At 44.5% G+C, this 17,137-nt stretch overlaps 1 protein-coding gene across 2 annotated transcripts in view; it reads left to right on the top strand.

Annotated features, from left to right (window-relative positions):
- CPAMD8 (C3 and PZP like alpha-2-macroglobulin domain containing 8) overlaps window positions 1–17,137 on the top strand; it is a 1,045,838-nt gene that overhangs the window by 723,632 nt on the left and 305,069 nt on the right. For both annotated transcript variants that reach the window (XM_085640012.1, XM_085640011.1), the window contains exon 36: window positions 5,299–5,386. In XM_085640012.1, coding sequence (XP_085496138.1) covers window positions 5,299–5,386 — 88 coding nt within the window. The remainder of the gene's footprint in view (window positions 1–5,298; window positions 5,387–17,137) is intronic.

The following is a 17,137-nucleotide window of genomic DNA, read 5'->3' as shown; positions in this document are numbered from 1 at the left end:
AGGTGGACATCGAGTGTGTTTTAGAGCTTTGGAACGTCAATCGTTTCCTAGACCCAAAAGGCGGAGGGTAGTGTTCCACTTGCAGGACGCCTACTTCCACGTCCTGCTGGCCCACCGGCGTTACCTGCGGTTCACGGTTGGCCGCTAGCATTTTCAGTTCACCGGGATCCCCTTTGGGCCTTACCAGCGCCCCTCGAGTGTTCACTAAAGTGATGGTGGTGGTCGCAGCTCGTCTGCGCACATCAGGGGTTTGTCTTCCCCTATCTCGACGATTGGTTGTTGAAGGAGGGCTCGCCCCTGGCAGTCATCTCCCACCTCCAGACTACGGCCGACCTCCTGCATTTGCTGGGGTTCTCCGTCGACGTGCCGCAGTCGCATCTGCTTCCCTCTCAGAAGCTCCTCTTCTTCAGAGTGGTTCTGGACACGGCGCAGTTTCGGGTCTATCCTCCCGAACAGCACGTCCGAGACATTCGGGCTATGATTCCGATCTTTCAGCCCTTATCCTGGGTTTCGGTCAGGAAGACACTGAGGCTGCAGGGCCTCATGGCCTCATGCATCCTGCTGATCAATCATGCCAGATGGCATATGCGGCTCTGCAGTGGGACCTGAAGTTCCAGTGGGCGCAGCATCAGGGACGCCTGTCCGACTACGTCCAGATCACGGAGGGCACTGCACATGACTTGCAGTGGTGGTTCACTGACCAGTGTGGGGTCAGTGGCAGCTCCCTCTCCCTTCCTCAACCGGAGCACACAGTGGCAGCCCTCCTGGGATGGGGCAGCCACATGTGAGAGGCAGAGATCAGAGGTCTCTGGTCTGAAGTGGAGTCCAAGTTCCATTTCAATCTTTTGGAGCTCAGGGCGATCCTAATTGCACTGAAATTCCTCCTTCCCTCTGTCAAGGGGAGAGTAGTGCAGGTGTTCACGGACAACACCACCGCCATGTGGTACTGCAACAAGCAAGGCGGGGCGGGGTCGCGGACCCTATGTCAGGAGGCTCTGCGTCTCTGGACATGGCTGGAACATCAAGGCATTTCCTTGGTGGTTCAACACTTGGCAAGTTCTCTAAATGCCAGGGCGGACGAACTCAGCATGTTGGATTACAAATGGCGGCTTCACTCGGAGGTGGTGCAAGATCTCTTTCAGCAGTGGGTAGAACCTTGGTTAGATCTATTCGCCACCGAAGAGAACGCGGAATGTCAGCAGTTCTGCACGCTGGAGTTTCCAAGGCAGCACTCGCTAGGCGACACGTTTCGTCGCGAGTGGAGCTGCGGTCTGTTGTACGCCTTTCCGCCTATACCACTTTTGCTCAGACTGCTAAAAAAGATCAGGCGCGACCGGGCCCAAGTCATTCTTGTGGCACCGGACTGGGCTCGAAGAGTTTGGTATCCCGAGCTACTCAGTATGAGCGTGGATCCCTCGATCCGACTGCCTCTTCGGGAGGATCTCCTGTCGCAGGAACAGGGGACGGTCCTCCACCCGAACCTGTCCAGCCTCCACCTCCTTGCGTGGAGATTGAGCGGCGACAGCTGATTCCATTTGACTTGCCTCCCGAAGTCTGTAATATGATTCTGGCAGCCAGGCGTCCCTCCACTAATACGGTATATGCCTGTCGGTGGGGAAAACATTTGTGGCATGGTGCACAGCAAAATCTGTTGATCCTCTTGCTTCCCCTCTTTCTGAGGTCTTATTGTTCCTCCTTTCTTTGGCCCAGCAGGGCTCTGCTTTGGGCACTAGCAAGGGCTACCTTTCTGCTCTTTCAGCCTTTCTTAGGTTGCCTGATCGGCCCTCTCTTTTCAAGTCCCCGGTTGTCAATAGATTTCTCAAAGGCATTACTCATCTTTTCCCTCCTATTCCTTTTGAATGCCTCAATGGGACTTGAACCTGGTTCTCACATATCTGATGTGCGCACCATTCGAGCCTCTTCATAACTGTTCTTTGCGGTTATTGACTTTGAAAACTGTCTTCCTGGTGCCCATCACCTCCGCTCGGCGGGTGAGTGAGCTCTAGGCTCTTTCCTGAAAACCTCCTTTCCTGGCTATTCATCCGGACGAGGTTGTGCTTCAACCGCGTTCCTCCTTTCTACCAAAAGTAGTCTCTGCCTTTCATTTCGGGCAAACTGTAACTCTGCCCACTTTCTTTCCGCCTCCGCACCCTTCAAGAGAAGAGGAGAGGCTCCACCGTCTGGACTCAAAACGTGCGCTCTCGTTCTATCTCAAACGCACACATCAGTTCCGGGTGGATGACTAGCTCTTTGTTGGCTACGTGGGCGCCAAGAAAGGCCGGGGAGTGCACAAGCGAACTATCTCCCGATGGGTTGTCTTGTGCATTAAAGCCTGTTACTCTCCGGCTAAAAAGGAACCTCCGGTTGGGCTGCGCGCCCATTCTACCAGGGCGACGGCAGCTACTACAGCATTGGGGCGCGGTGTCCCCCTGCAAGATATCTGTCAGGCGGCCACTTGGGCCTCGTTGCATACTTTCACTAAGCACTATTGCCTTGACAGTCAGGTCCGGAGAGACGGCTTCTTTGGACGTTCAGTAGTCTGTGACTTTCTAGTGTAATCTCACTTCGCAGACCCACCACCGGGGTTGGTATTGCTTGGGTATGTATTCTAAGGTAAGGAATCTATCACTAACGTGTCTCTTTCAGATGCACAAGTTACTTGTGTAACAATATATCTGTAAGAGACATTAGTTAGTGATAGTTTCCTTACCACCCGCCCATCCTCCCCATTCTGCGAACTGTTCTCTAGGGTTCAGGTCATCCCTTTCAGGGCCCTAGTTCTATTGCACCAGTAGTCGGTCTCTGGCATGGCTCTGTGCTTCTGGCGTGGAAAAGTTGTGTACAGAACTGAAGTCAGCGTGCGTGGGCGTGTCTTAGTAGCTCTGACGACGTCATCTCAGCGGCTACGACGCCAGCGATGTACGCGGAGCCGTACGACGACGCCTACCGACGTGCAGGGGTACTGCTGACAAAAAACTTTCCGGTTCCAGTCTGACGCCTGGGGATATTCTAAGGTAAGGAATCTATCACTAACTAATGTCTCTTACAGATATATCATTACACAAGTAAGTAACTTGTGCTTTTAGTCTCAAGTTCTGCCTTTGTTCTCACATTAGAAATACAATAAAAATGTGAAAAATATATTACTGTCAAAGCATACCTAGTAGTGTAAAATTTATTCCAAAAATCCTTGTAGTTAGAAAGCTGTACTTGTTGACGTAATGCAAGGCTAATTAAGGAACACATCTTCCTCTCCCAGGACTGAGGCACTCACTCTGTGCTCTGAGGACTTACACTCATTAAGTATCTAACAGTACAATATAATGAAATACAGTGCCATGTGCCCAGCATGAATGATTAGTTTAAAAAAACCTCCAATCTCTTTAAGAAGTATTAAAAGAATGATGGATAGAATGCTTGAATTCATCATCTTGCCCATTCACCCGCATATTCACTTTCATGCATTAGTCTTTTATCAGTTCATGCACTCACTTTGCCATTCTTTGTTTTTCACAGTCATCTGTTCATCCTACCAACAGTAAATGTATTCACGCATCCATTTACCCATTTGTAAACTCGAGGCGCCACTGTGGTTCATAAAAAAAGCATGTTCCCCACTACTATAATCCCACAACCCTCAACAGTTATTAGCATCGTGTTCATTTCATGAGCATGATAGTCACCCACATAAACAAGCATTGGCATAGCCAATAGGTCTCGCCTTTGGGACCTTATAAGTATTTAGTTATGCAGCACAATATCCTTGGTGCAACAAAATCAACTGTTGCATGGCTAAACACTTATACGGTCCCAAAGGCGAGACCTATTGGCTATGCCAATGCTTGTTTGATTCAGTTTTGTATTTCTCCCTTCTTACTTTTGAATAATTCCAGTAAACCAATTCATACATACAAAAAAGGATTCAGCATAGTACCATTCCTTGCTCACATGTAACTTTGACATTGTTGCCCGAAGAGCAAGTGACACTAATACTTGCTGTTATTAGTCTGAGGCACCTCAGCATTGGGAGATTTTAGCCCCATGTACAGGCGAGAGAGAGAGACACAAACCTGTTGCCCAATTTCGATGGGCTAATCTTCCATGGATTTTCTTTTTGACTTGTGCACTTTTTTTGTTTTCAATTTTTTGTAAAAGGTATGAACAAAATATTGCCTTCAAAAGGGCATTACATTCTTATCATTAAAGACTTTTCATCCCCTTTACCAAGTGCTCTGTAATTCCACACATGCATGAAGATATTCAGGGCCCCACTCACCAATGAAAACATAAAAAACAGTGCCTTGAGGAGTTTTGGAATTCAGCTGCATTCCAAGTAGTATGCCACTAACCTAGGTGTTGGTTCCATACATACTATTGGGAATGTCATGACTATTCAGTGTGTGGATTTTTATACAGCATAGAAATAGCAGAAATTCTGCCTCCTGTGCAAATGCATGTTTTTTTATTTTGCAGGGAAAACTTGTTTTTACAACCCTAGCAAATCTAGGGCTGACCCTTTCCCTCTTCCCATGTTGGAAAGGGAGTTACTCCCACCCTTGACTAGAGTCGAAATGGGTCTGAGGTGTGTTTGGGAACGTCCACAAACATACAGATTTGGGGGTGTTCCCAAACATCCACGGCAAAATCTGCCTTGGAATGCCCACTTCCCACCCCTTCCAATTTCTCTGTATCTGCGGTGAATAAATCCACAGCAGTAAATGCATTTACATCAGCCAGAATCCCTTTGTTAATCCTTGATGAATTGTAATGATTGAGCTTCATTGGGCATTAATAACTAGATCAAGAAGAATGCAATGTAGCAGAGACAAGAATCAATATTAAGAGATACAGATTTACAGTTTAAAGATTTAGAGACTTGTGATAATATTTAATGAGTTTATTTCAAGTAGAGGCAATACATCTACCACTGGCAGGATTACTTCTAGTTGCATTACCAATGCTGTACTACAGCTGGGTTGTAGTAATTCCACCAATGGCACATTCACCTCATCTACAGTGAATTGTTCACCGCCTAAAGTATTTCTGCTGATGGTCAACAGTGCATTTGTGAACTGGAGAGAAAGGTCTTCAAGCTGCCCTGATCTTCCACATCACTTCACGTCAAATAAACTAGAACCTACAACAGTGATTAAACTCAGTGATTTTTGTGTTTGTTCTAAAGGCTTATTATTCTTGTAAGAGAATTTGTCGCATTGCTATGTTAAGAAAGAGTGTGCAGAAATAACTGGATGAACAGCAAGTGTTTATGTTAAAGTCTTGGCGGTCTTCTTCTGTTAGGTGGCTTCATTCAGGGTCTTCGAACATGGCAGTCCTCGAAGTGCCTTTGCTGTCTGGCTTCCGAGCAGATATTGAAAGCCTTGAACAGGTAAAGTAGTCATAAACTCATTTTCTTTATGTACAAATGTGTTTTCATTATTTGTATCTTAATGGAAAGTGTTACTAAATTAGACGTCCAAGAAATACATTTTTATGTTTTAGAGAGTAATATTCCTTAAGTTTACAGAAAAATGCATATGCAGTGTTGCACAGTTATGACCACCAGTAAAAGATAGGAACATCAAATGATTCATTACACGGACCCAATTCCTGATCCCATGACTTTGCTACCATCAAATCCCCAACAAAGTAAAAAGAAAAAGAAGCTAACAAGAAAAAGCCAATGATGGTGTTCCAATCCACCTTTCAACCCAGACCAAGATCCGATGGAATATTTGGGACTAAAGAGCCAAAGGAGAGGAAAGAAAGAGCATAGGCTGAAAATAAACAAAATAAACCCGTGTGATCCTCTGTCGTCAGTCCCATAAGACTGAAAACACAATTTCAAGTGCTCTAACATCTGACTCAAGGTTTTCAGATGTGAAATGTAGAGCTGTCTGTAACAGTAGCAATGTGTGATTTGTCTCTCCAAGAATGTATTTCTCTTCAAATGTGCTGACATAGTCCTGTCAGACTGGGGGCAAATGAACTCCCTATCGATGTCGCATGGGTTTGGAGGTACACTATGCCTTCAAATTCGAAGATGGTTTCTGTCAAAGCTAGGTGGCAGCATTCTAAGACAAAGTATCTAGGAGTGATAAATGTCCAGACTTGTTTGAAGAGGAGGTCTTCAATTGTTGTTAGAGTGCCTTCTTGTGGGAGACTGGTGTATAAGCTCTCTACGTCTAGCCCGACTAAGATGTCTGTGCCTTTTTCGCAGGAGATATCTTTCAGTTGGTTAAGTAGATGTCTGGTGTCCTTTAGATATGTTGATATTTTTTGGACTAAAGGTTTTAGGTAATGGTCCACAATTTGGGATAATGGTTTTAGTATAGAGTCGATTCTAGACACTATTGTGCGGCCCAATGGTAATGTTCTATTTTTGTGCATTTTTGGCACTGAATAGAAGTGAGGTGTCCTGGTTTCTTAGTTCTGAGGTATTCTGCTTCCTTTTTTGATATCCAAAAGTTGGTTTCTGCTTCCTCAACCATCAAATTGACAGTGTTCTAGTCCTGGTGTCGGGTCTGTAGTAATTACTTTGTAAATATTAGTCATCTGACGGTAGGGTGATACTTTTCAAGTGCCTCAACATCTAAAGGTTTTCAGATGTGAAATGCACTCTTAACTATTAACTTTTCAGCAACTTTTGTGATTTTTATCTTTTGGTGCTACCCTGAAACGTGTGCTGTCAAACATACATGGGCAAGACTCAGTTGAATTATCAAGTGGTTACACTTGAATACAGTGTGCACTATACAGTATTATATATCACAAAATTTAACAAATTGCATCAGCGCACGCTGGGGGCATTCGAGTAGCATGATGACTGAGCATGATGACTGAGAGATAGAATAAGATTTGCCGGTATCCAAGAGGAACATCCGCATTGATGAATTTCAGTGATTTCGAAAACAGGCCAATTCAACTGATCGCGAGGTATCAACAGACTCTATCCTATAGCACGTCTAGTAATTACTAAAATTTCCCCTGAAGAAGGGACAGAGTCCCGAAATGCATTGGGCTTGAAAATTGAGATTGCTTGATTGTTTTATTTGTTTAAATTTTGCGTACATAAAGAAGATTGTGTTTGTAATGTGACATTTATTTTCATGTATATTTATGAATGTTAATGAATTACAATAAGAATCATGGAAAAATTTCAGAAAATACATAATGGTAAATAGCATGATGATATTGATGCAATTTGTTTAATTTTATGATATATTATACTGTATAGTGCACACTGTATTCAAGTTTAACCACTTGATAATTCAACCAATTTTCACTTTATCGACAACATACTCATCCTGTGGCAAGGCACTGTAAAGACATGCCAAAGATTCTATGACTGGGTCAACACTCTTAACCCATACCTGAGGTTCACGAAGAACATTTCAGCAATGAATTTACCATTCTTAGATCTGTTGAAATCCCTCAGAGATGGGAGGTTACACACAACGACATATAAGAATCCAACTGATTGCAACAGTCACCATGCCAACCATCTTAAAGACAACTTACCATCTGGGCAATTCTTGCCACTACATCGCAATTGTAGCTCCATAAATCACTACAAACAACAAGCAGAGGTCTTGACCATCAATCTGGCAACAAGCAGATACCTCCCTCATGTGGTAAAGACAGCGTGCAAGAGAGCAAGAATAAGCAATAGAGCAGAACGGTTGGAAACACACATAACCAGAAAATGATGACTTGGCCAATACTACATATTGGGTCCTTGACATTTGCTCCACCACGTTTTGCTTTCAAACAAACTAACAACTTGAAATACACTATTGTACATACTAGGCCCAAAACCAACAGAACAGTACTCCAAAAATCCCTCTTGGGTCTCCCCCCCAGTGACAGGCCACTAGCCGTACAGATCATGTAGTGTCTGCAAACTGACTCAGCCTTCTAAAGAGATTCATCCCAGTACTACAAGCACCTACACCCATAAATACCATACCAATTGCAATACCAAAAATGGCATTTACATGATCTCTTGCCCATGTCAGAAACACTACATAGGCATAATGACCATGGAGGTGAACCAGGGCAATGTCAGGTGCAGAAGTATAGCAACTAAGATTAGCACCCACTACATGGAGTCAGAACACACACCTGACGATTCAACATTGGACCGTCCTTTAGACCCATACATACCTACACAAAGATGCACTATTCTATAAAGAACAGCAATGGATTTTCCGCCTTTCTACACACCCAACAGGGCTAAATGATGAGATTCCTTGGGGTGTGGTGACTTTATAAAAACCATGTCTGTATACTAACGGTTTGGAATCTATCCCTTCTTGTGACATGAATATCCACATGATTTGTCAGCCCCTTCTCCATCACACATTCTATCCACACACCTATTAGGGTAATCACTTGGCCTATGTATTACCATCCGGAATACCTTTTAACCACATTTTTGTCAACCTCTACCACAGAGTCCACACCTGTTTGTGGCTCTACATCTCAATGACCCCACCCTTTGCGGCAATATGTTACGTAATAGGATGTGCGTTTTCACCGCTCCTTTAAAAAAGCAGATCCATTCTTGGGGTCATGCCCGCCTCTCATAAAGGCTCACAGAGTCCTTAAGTAGGGGGACATTGCCACCGTGATATTTAATGTGAGACCGATGGTCCATGAACAACTTACGCCGTACACCTTCGGTGTCAGCAGAAAAACAGCCTTCCTGATTATATGTTAGTAGTCCCATTCCCTTCAGCGCTAAACAATTCAGAATGCACACCCTCACAGTGATTTTTCACAAAGGACTCATTCAAGCAGGATAATTGCGTTAATGTCATTCTGCCAGTCCTACACAGGTTCACCGGGTGCCTTGCTGCACCCAAGATGGCGCCCATCATGGGATCCATCTATCCATAATACCAGCTGCAGTCTCCGGTCTCTCTGAACCGGAAGTCCACTGAAATACCCTGATGTCATGGGAATGCCACTTCCATATCAGCAGAACGAGGGGTAGGTCGGCTGCTAGAAGTGATCACAGACAACTGTAAGTAACTTGTGTTTCCTACGGGACCGGTCCCATAACATGCGCTCCATCCTGGACTGGAGCATTGCAACAATCTTTTCTTCATTTTATTTTACCTTATTTTATTCAGATCTCTCATATAGGGCCTTTGGTACGCCACAGAGCGTCCGTTCTGGCCCATACGATTGGGGTCCCTCTTCACTTGTGATTTAGAAGTCCTGTTTATGGGATCCTCAGGCATTTGATGACATCCACTTTGCGCTCAATCATCTGGGCATACGCTACATGTGACATGTGTGAGTGGTTGACACAATGTTTTGAATTATCGGAGCAAACTTCTCAGACCCATAATGCTTTAATGGTGAAAATGACTTTCATGCATGTATTTTGGGCTTTTACTGTGGTTTTAATCATTGAGGTGTACATCCCAGACTTGCATTGGTGGGGATTGCGACCTGCATTCCCCTGTTGACAAATGGTACTGCATGATGAATTTTAACGTTCTGTTTCCCTATTACCTTTTCCTCTCTAGGTCTCCCCTCTGAAGGCATATTATATATTTGTGTTATTTATTTAGGGTATGGTACTATCTACATGCATTGGTCCACCATCCCTATATGGGTAGATAAGGATTATTGGTCCTGATAAAATGCCATGACCTTTTGGAAAATAACAGGTATAATATATGTTGACCCTGGATTTCAGGATTACATAAACTTTTTAGAGCTGCAGTGGACCATTATATCCATCTTTAGCCTGAACCCATGTTTTTAACCAAAACAAAGGAACCCAGAGATTAAAAAGCATCTTGGGCTCCTTTAGTTTTTATTGCACATTCTTTCCAATCTACTCACATCCAGCCACACATTTCACCACCTCACCTCACTCTTCACATCGATAAAAAGCAAAGAACTCTGCCAAAGACCCCCTCAAGGGGCCCGTTAAGCATTGCAGCGCCGGCCCAATGAGGAACTGCCCGATGATGAAGCATGACACATTGGGGTGTGTAAGGGCTCTTGATTCTAAGGAGGCACTCCCCCACCTCACCTCTTGGTAGACCTTGATCCCCCCCCCCCCCCCTTACAGGAACTGCATGCCTCTTTTTGACAACGCAACTAGCCACCACCAGACATGCTTCTGGACCCCTGGATTGAGAGTCTCTGCTCTCTGGGACCAGAAATAATGCATATCCTGGGCGGAGGTGTAACAACTCCTCCCCCAGGATGGGCACAGTGCCCGAGAGGCTACCTTCCAAGGCCTACCATCTATGTAATGCGAAACCCTGCCTTGGCTGCTAGCAGCAGATGGCAGCCACTGGTTTACACCCATACTTAGGGCAGGAAAACTTAGGAGAATCGGAGGTGATCCCACCTCTGCCAACTCCACCCATAAGGTGGGGGAGGCGAGGTGAAGCTCATCTTTCACTCCCCAAAATCTTGAAGATGGGGAGATTCCTCCAATCAGGGCTAGGTCTATGTCCCCTCCTACAGTAGGGTGGCATAATTGACGGTGATAGTATAAGTAGCAAGGGAACCCGGAAAAGGTAGCTAAGGTCCACGGGTTAATTCGTATTTTTGTTAACAATAGTCCCTAGCGTAATCTTGGTTAGGAAAACTAATTCTACATAGACTTCAATGAGACCTATGTGAGTTCCTCCTGGGTCCAGCCGGACAGAGGAGCATTTAATCTTGAATATCAAAAAAATCAGAAAAATATTGAAGACTGATGAAACAAGGGCACAATCCTGTACCGAGTTTTCAACAGAGAGGAAAGGGAGGATCAAGAAATTAGAGGAAAATACAAAGTTATAACAGGCAAAAAGGCTTTGGAGCGATCATGGGGGCTTACAAGACATTGATCAACTTAAAGTAAGCTCTACCAAATAGTAACCACAAAACATTTACATATTCAGTACAGTGTGGAACTATTATAACAAGTCGACGTGACGTTTCGATCCCTGGCTCCTATTATAATGGGATCATCATCAGGACTATAGGATATTTCAGAAATGCCTGGTTTGATTAATAAAGCCTGTGCACGTAAATTGAAGGAAGAAAGGGGAGAATAAAATACATAAAATCAGCATAAGGTATGATAGTACTCAAAAAACAACAAGAAAACAGTCAAACGGCAATTCTGTGCTCAGGAGTAGTGCCGCATGCGACAGAAGGTGATGGAAGTAATAAGTGACGGTGCCATAATTTGTGGTGTATATGGCAGTAAGGGAGTAACAGCACGAGGATTTCGTGATGGATGATATCATGCTGGGGGTTGGCCCACAAGTATCGGTTGCTAGAAGAGCAAGAATCGTGAGTTCAATAATCAAAAAACCTTTTGCGACATAAAGAAAGGTTCATGCGTCGGTGTGGTAATTGTTGTGAGAGGCTGCGGTCGTGCTGTGATGGAGTGCGCGGCAGGAGTGTGAATTGTAATATTGTGAATTCCGCTCTTGTGGGAGAGCTGACGTAAAACGAGGCGGCGAGATAATTACGTAATAGGAAGTGCCTAAGTTGGTGTCCGATTACGAGATAGTCAAGGAATAGGTCATGCTTACCGATTGGTAGGTGGGAGGGGGGGGGGGGGAAAGAAAGAAGCACGCTTGATTGTAGGAGCCCGTCTGGTGCGATGTCTGGGCGGCAGCTAGATAGGCTGTCTGTAGTACATCAAGGGTAAATTGGCTGACCGTGGAAAGTTTCACCAGCGGTATTGGATCTGTAATTGAGTCACAAATTAGAAGGTGCCTGGGGCGGAGACCGGGCAGGAGACAGTGAAGTGTGGAGGTTAGGCTTACCAGATAGGTAAAATGGGGGTAGCGCGCTTTTGATTCAATCGATGCAGGAGTGCGTCTGCGGCAATGATGGGGCGGAAGCTGGATAGGCTGTCCGTAGTGCATCGGAGGCTAAAATGGGGCGGGAAGATAATCTCAAAATTGCACGAAGGAACAATGACATAGACCGCACTGAGCACATGGCTTGTGTCAGGAGTTGTTTTTGTTAAGGGCCGGCCCATGGTAAGTAAGGGAGAGAAGTAAAAAATGCTTACCTCAACAGGAGGTTGTGGCGACACGCGTTCTTCGATGGGAATAGCGAAGCGCGTCTAGTGCATTAATCCAGCGGCAGCAGCAAGGGCTGTCCGCGTTCTAGGTTGGAGCTAAATAAAGGGGAAGGATCGTTAGTTGACGGGAATTGGGGCGGTGTGTAGCAGGGGTGGTGCAGGCTTAACGCTTACCTCGTCCGAGTCTCGCAGCCACAACGAGGAGTCCGAGTCAACCGGCAATGGGGACTGGGCTGGAGGCTGTGATGTTTGGTATAAATAGTGAAAATAAAGGTAGGACAGTGTCAGGATGGTGCCAGAACCGGCGTGACTGTGGGGGTCATTTTGGAGTGGGGAAAGAGGTGATCATGTGACTTGATAAAATTGAGACATAAGCATTAACAGCTAATTATCAGTCACATCGGTTATAAAAACGGTACAAATGCAAAGCAGTTATAATTAGCGAACAATTAGCATGTAAATTGTATGTTTAGGTTGTTTCAGTTTCAGCCATTTCAAAGGTGAACACAGAGAGAAAGTCTCTTCGTGAATAAAGTATTAGAGGAGCATTGTCCAATCTTCGGACCTGTTCAGGCCTTTTCTAATTGAATCATAGGTGATGATTGCTTTTAGTTCCTCTTTGTTTAAGATCTGGGCCATGTTGCCTCCACGTTGTGGTAGTTTCAACACTTTCAACACTGTCCAACGAATGTCATCCTCATTGTGATTGGCCTCTCCGAAATGATCGACAAGTGGTGCATTTGGAGTCTTGCACCGGATTCGGCTTCTGTGTTGGCAAATTCTGGTTTTTACTCTTTGTGTTGTTTGGCCAATATAGACCTTTTGGCATGGACACATGATGAGGTAGATTACATTCGCAGTGTTACAGTTGGAAAAGGAATTGCTGAGAGAAGTGATGTTATTAAACGTGAAACTTTTCCCTTCCATTGAAAAAACACAAACATTACAATTTCTGCATTTGAAATGCCCTAGAATGGGCGGAAGGCCCCAAGTTCCCTCTAGAGTGGAAGTGTTGACAGTAGAGGGTAGAGCAGCACGGATCAGGTGATCCTTAAGATTTTTGTTCTTTTTGAAGGCAAAAAGTGGTTTGTCTAATGTGAGTGTTCCTACGTTCAAAATTGGCCAGTGGTGGAGTATCATTTTTCTCAGTTTATTAGAGACTGGCGAAAAAGTAGTTACACAAGCTATTCTTTGTGTTTCTTTTTTGGGTTTGGGGGTCAGCAGGATTTCCCTTGGGCAATACCATGCACGTTTTAAGGCATTCTTCACTATTCTCTTTGGGTAGCCTCTTGCTTTCAGTTTTGCTGAAAGATAGTTTGCTTCTCTGAAATAGTCTGTTTTGCAAGAACAATTTCTCCTTATTCTAAGGAACTGAGAGTAGGGCAGGGAGTCTCTGAGGGCCCTTGGGTGATTACTGGTGTAATTCAATAGAGTGTTCCGCTCTGTTGGTTTGCGGTACAGCCGTGTGAGTAATTCACCTTCAGAGTGGAAGATTGAGAGATCTAGGAAGGCAATAGATTCTTTGTCAGTTGTGACAGTGAATGATAGGCCTGAACAATTATTATTCATCCAATGTACAAAAGAGTTTAGGGACTCGGTGTTCTCTTGCCAGATTATAAAGATGTCGTCTATATATCTGCGCCAGAAGCAAATACACGGAAAGAACGGATTTGAATCATTGAGGATGACATTGGATTCTAGTTGGTCCATAAACAATACTGCCAGATTTGGGGCAAAAATTGCGCCCATTGAGGTACCTTTGATTTGTTGGTAGTAGGTGTTGTTAAAAAGAAAGAAATTGCGTGTGAGGCAGATTTCAAGGAGTTGTAAAATGAAAGTAGTTGGAATGGCATGGGGACGTGGTCTCAAGTCAAGGATCTTTTTTATTGCCAACAAGGCAGTTGTCTGTGGAATGTTGGTATATAGTGATTCGACGTCCATAGTACATAATGTTTCAGATACAGGATTGTATGGATGGTGTTCAATGAGATTGATCATAGCCATTGAATCCCTAACATAGCATTGTGTGTTGGGAACAAAATCTTTGATGAAGAAGTCTACATAAGCGCCTAATGGTTCTAGGATTGAACCACAAGCTGAAACAATGGGGCGGCCTGGGGGGTTGGTTGTGTTTTTGTGGATTTTGGGGAGTGTGTATATGACTGGGGTGCGTGGTGTTTTTACATTTAGAAAGGTGAATTCTTTTTTAGAAAGAAAACCAGTCCGGAGGCCCTCTGTGGTTATCTTATGAATTAGTTCCTGAATATCTTCTGTGGGATTTTTTGCCAGTAACAAGTAGTGATCTTTATTGTCCAACTGTCGTTGTATTTCAGCTATATAGGCTGCCTTTTCCTGAAGGACTATACCACCACCTTTGTCTGCACTTTTGATGATTAACGAGTCATTCTCTTTAAGTTGACTGATTGCCAATTTTTCTTTCAATGTAATATTGAAAGGAATGAAATGTTTGTTGTTCTGAATAATGGCGAGATCTTTTAGGACCATTTTTTCAAAGGTGATTATTTCACAGAGGGGATCATTGCCGCTGAGGGTGAGAAAGTGGATGGTGGACGGAAGGGAGTGTTTCGAATTTGTTCTGGGGTGGGGTGTAGCTGAAAAAATGCTTGGAGGCGAATGCGCCTAAAAAATCTGAGAAGTTCCGTATGTAATTCCATAAAGTTGGGTGGCACTGTAGGGACAAATGATAGGCCTTTTTTGAGGAGGGAAAGTTCGTCAGTGGCGAGTAAATGGCTTGATAGGTTGAAGATGGGAATGGTATCAATGTATTGGGTGGGAGGATGATTGCTGGTTACCATTGGTAGAAGTTGTTGCGAGTCCTGCGTTCTCCCGGCGGGTTGTACTACCTTTGGTTTCTCTTGCCCCTTCCACGTTGTGGGGGGTCTTGGGGGCCTCTGGCTAAAAAAGGCAGTTGGTGGGCGCCTCCACGTCTTGTGGTGCTGGTGCCTTCACCTGGGTCGGAGCTGTCAGATGATTCTGCTGATGTTTCCGAAAACCCTACAAGATTTTGACGTCTATTGTATCTGCCCCAGGGGCGATTGTTTTGATAAGTGCCGTAGGATCTATTAGTATAGAAGTCTTTGTGTAAGTAAGGATAGGTAGCCTCTATGTTATAGGATCTAAGATCTTTTTTGATTTTATTTGACTTCTTATTTTGCTCAATTCTATGAAAGTCTGATACAGTTTTCTCAATCTGTTCTAGTAATTTCTTTGCCTCCGAAGTGGGATTGGAATCCTGAATTTGTTTGTAGAGGTCTGAAATTTCTGTTTCTAAGGCTTTTAATGTTTCTGTGGCAATATCTATACCTAATACTAGCCAATGGCGTGAGCATGTAGTTCCTATATAGCTACAGTTTGTTATATACTTAGGGTTGTCGGTAAAGATCCCGGGAATATTGCGTACCTGTAACCCAAGGGGAATGACTTCTGCTTTGAGATATTCTGTGAGCATTAAGACCATGAGTTGTAACCGGACCTGTTTTTTCTTAAGTTTTTCAAGTTGTTCGGGTATTGAGGTGTTGAGTGTCGTTTTACGTTAGCTCTCCCACAAGAGCGGAATTCACAATATTACAATTCACACTCCTGCCGCGCACTCCATCACAGCACGACCGCAGCCTCTCACAACAATTACCACACCGACGCATGAACCTTTCTTTATGTCGCAAAAGGTTTTTTGATTATTGAACTCACGATTCTTGCTCTTCTAGCAACCGATACTTGTGGGCCAACCCCCAGCATGATATCATCCATCACGAAATCCTCGTGCTGTTACTCCCTTACTGCCATATACACCACAAATTATGGCACCGTCACTTATTACTTCCATCACCTTCTGTCGCACGCGGCACTACTCCTGAGCACAGAATTGCCGTTTGACTGTTTTCTTGTTGTTTTTTTGAGTACTATCATACCTTATGCTGATTTTATGTATTTTATTCTCCCCTTTCTTCCTTCAATTTACGTGCACAGGCTTTATTAATCAAACCAGGCATTTCTGAAATATCCTATAGTCCTGATGATGATCCCATTATAATAGGAGCCAGGGATCGAAACGTCACGTCGACTTGTTATAATAGTTCCACACTGTACTGAATATGTAAATGTTTTGTGGTTACTATTTGGTAGAGCTTACTTTAAGTTGATTAATGTCTTGTAAGCCCCCATGATCGCTCCAAAGCCTTTTTGCCTGTTATAACTTTGTATTTTCCTCTAATTTCTTGATCCTCCCTTTCCTCTCTGTTGAAAACTCGGTACAGGATTGTGCCCTTGTTTCATCAGTCTTCACTATTTTTCTGATTTTTTTGATATTCAAGATTAAATAATTGACGGTGATGTCACTCAAGGTAAGGTGCCCATTGGCCCTTCCTGCTACTCCCCTAAAATGCCCCTAAATTTAGTATTTAGGTGGCTGCCCCAGACCTGAAAACTAGTTCTTGTCGACCTAAGAAGGACAAAAAAGTCACCTTGCAGCGAAGTCAGAAATGCCTACTGACTTGCAAAAAAAGACGACGCCTGTCCTGCAGCCAGCGACTTCCAGAACCTGAGGAAGACTGCATGCTCTTCGACAAAGACCAGAGACTCCCAAGGAAAGCGTATCTGTCCCCAAAAAACCTACACAAAGGATTCCAGTGACCTCCGGATCCACGAGTCCTGCCCACCCTGCATCCACCGGCTCTGGTCCGTGTCCAGGTGGCCCACCAACCCAAAACAGGTTCCCCAGCGATTGTAACCTCAAGTCCAATGTTGGCTGACCCCTCCTGGACTCCACGACAATGCCTGCAGACTGAATCAAGAGTCTCCCCCTACCCGTGACATGTTCTTGTACGAAGAACCCGACGTCCAAGGACACCCCTGACCCGAAGGCCATGGGCCTTGGTGAGCTGGACCGATGGTGTGCCAACGACCCCCTACATCTCTACTTACTTCTTCTGTCGTTGGTCTCCCTCCTGCAGCCTCCAGTGCGATGCCTGAAGCCTCCGGTGCGACGCCTGCAGCCTGTTTGCCCAAAGCAAGTTCTCCACTGAAAAGCATTGGGCGCCCAAAGCTGTGTTTGCATCCCGC

This window comes from Triturus cristatus, chromosome 12 (genome assembly GCF_964204655.1).
Source record: "Triturus cristatus chromosome 12, aTriCri1.1, whole genome shotgun sequence".
In the NCBI taxonomy this organism is placed as follows: Eukaryota; Metazoa; Chordata; class Amphibia; order Caudata; family Salamandridae; genus Triturus; species Triturus cristatus.
Note: the sequence above shows the minus strand (reverse complement) of the source record. Positions and strands in the feature narration are given on the sequence as shown.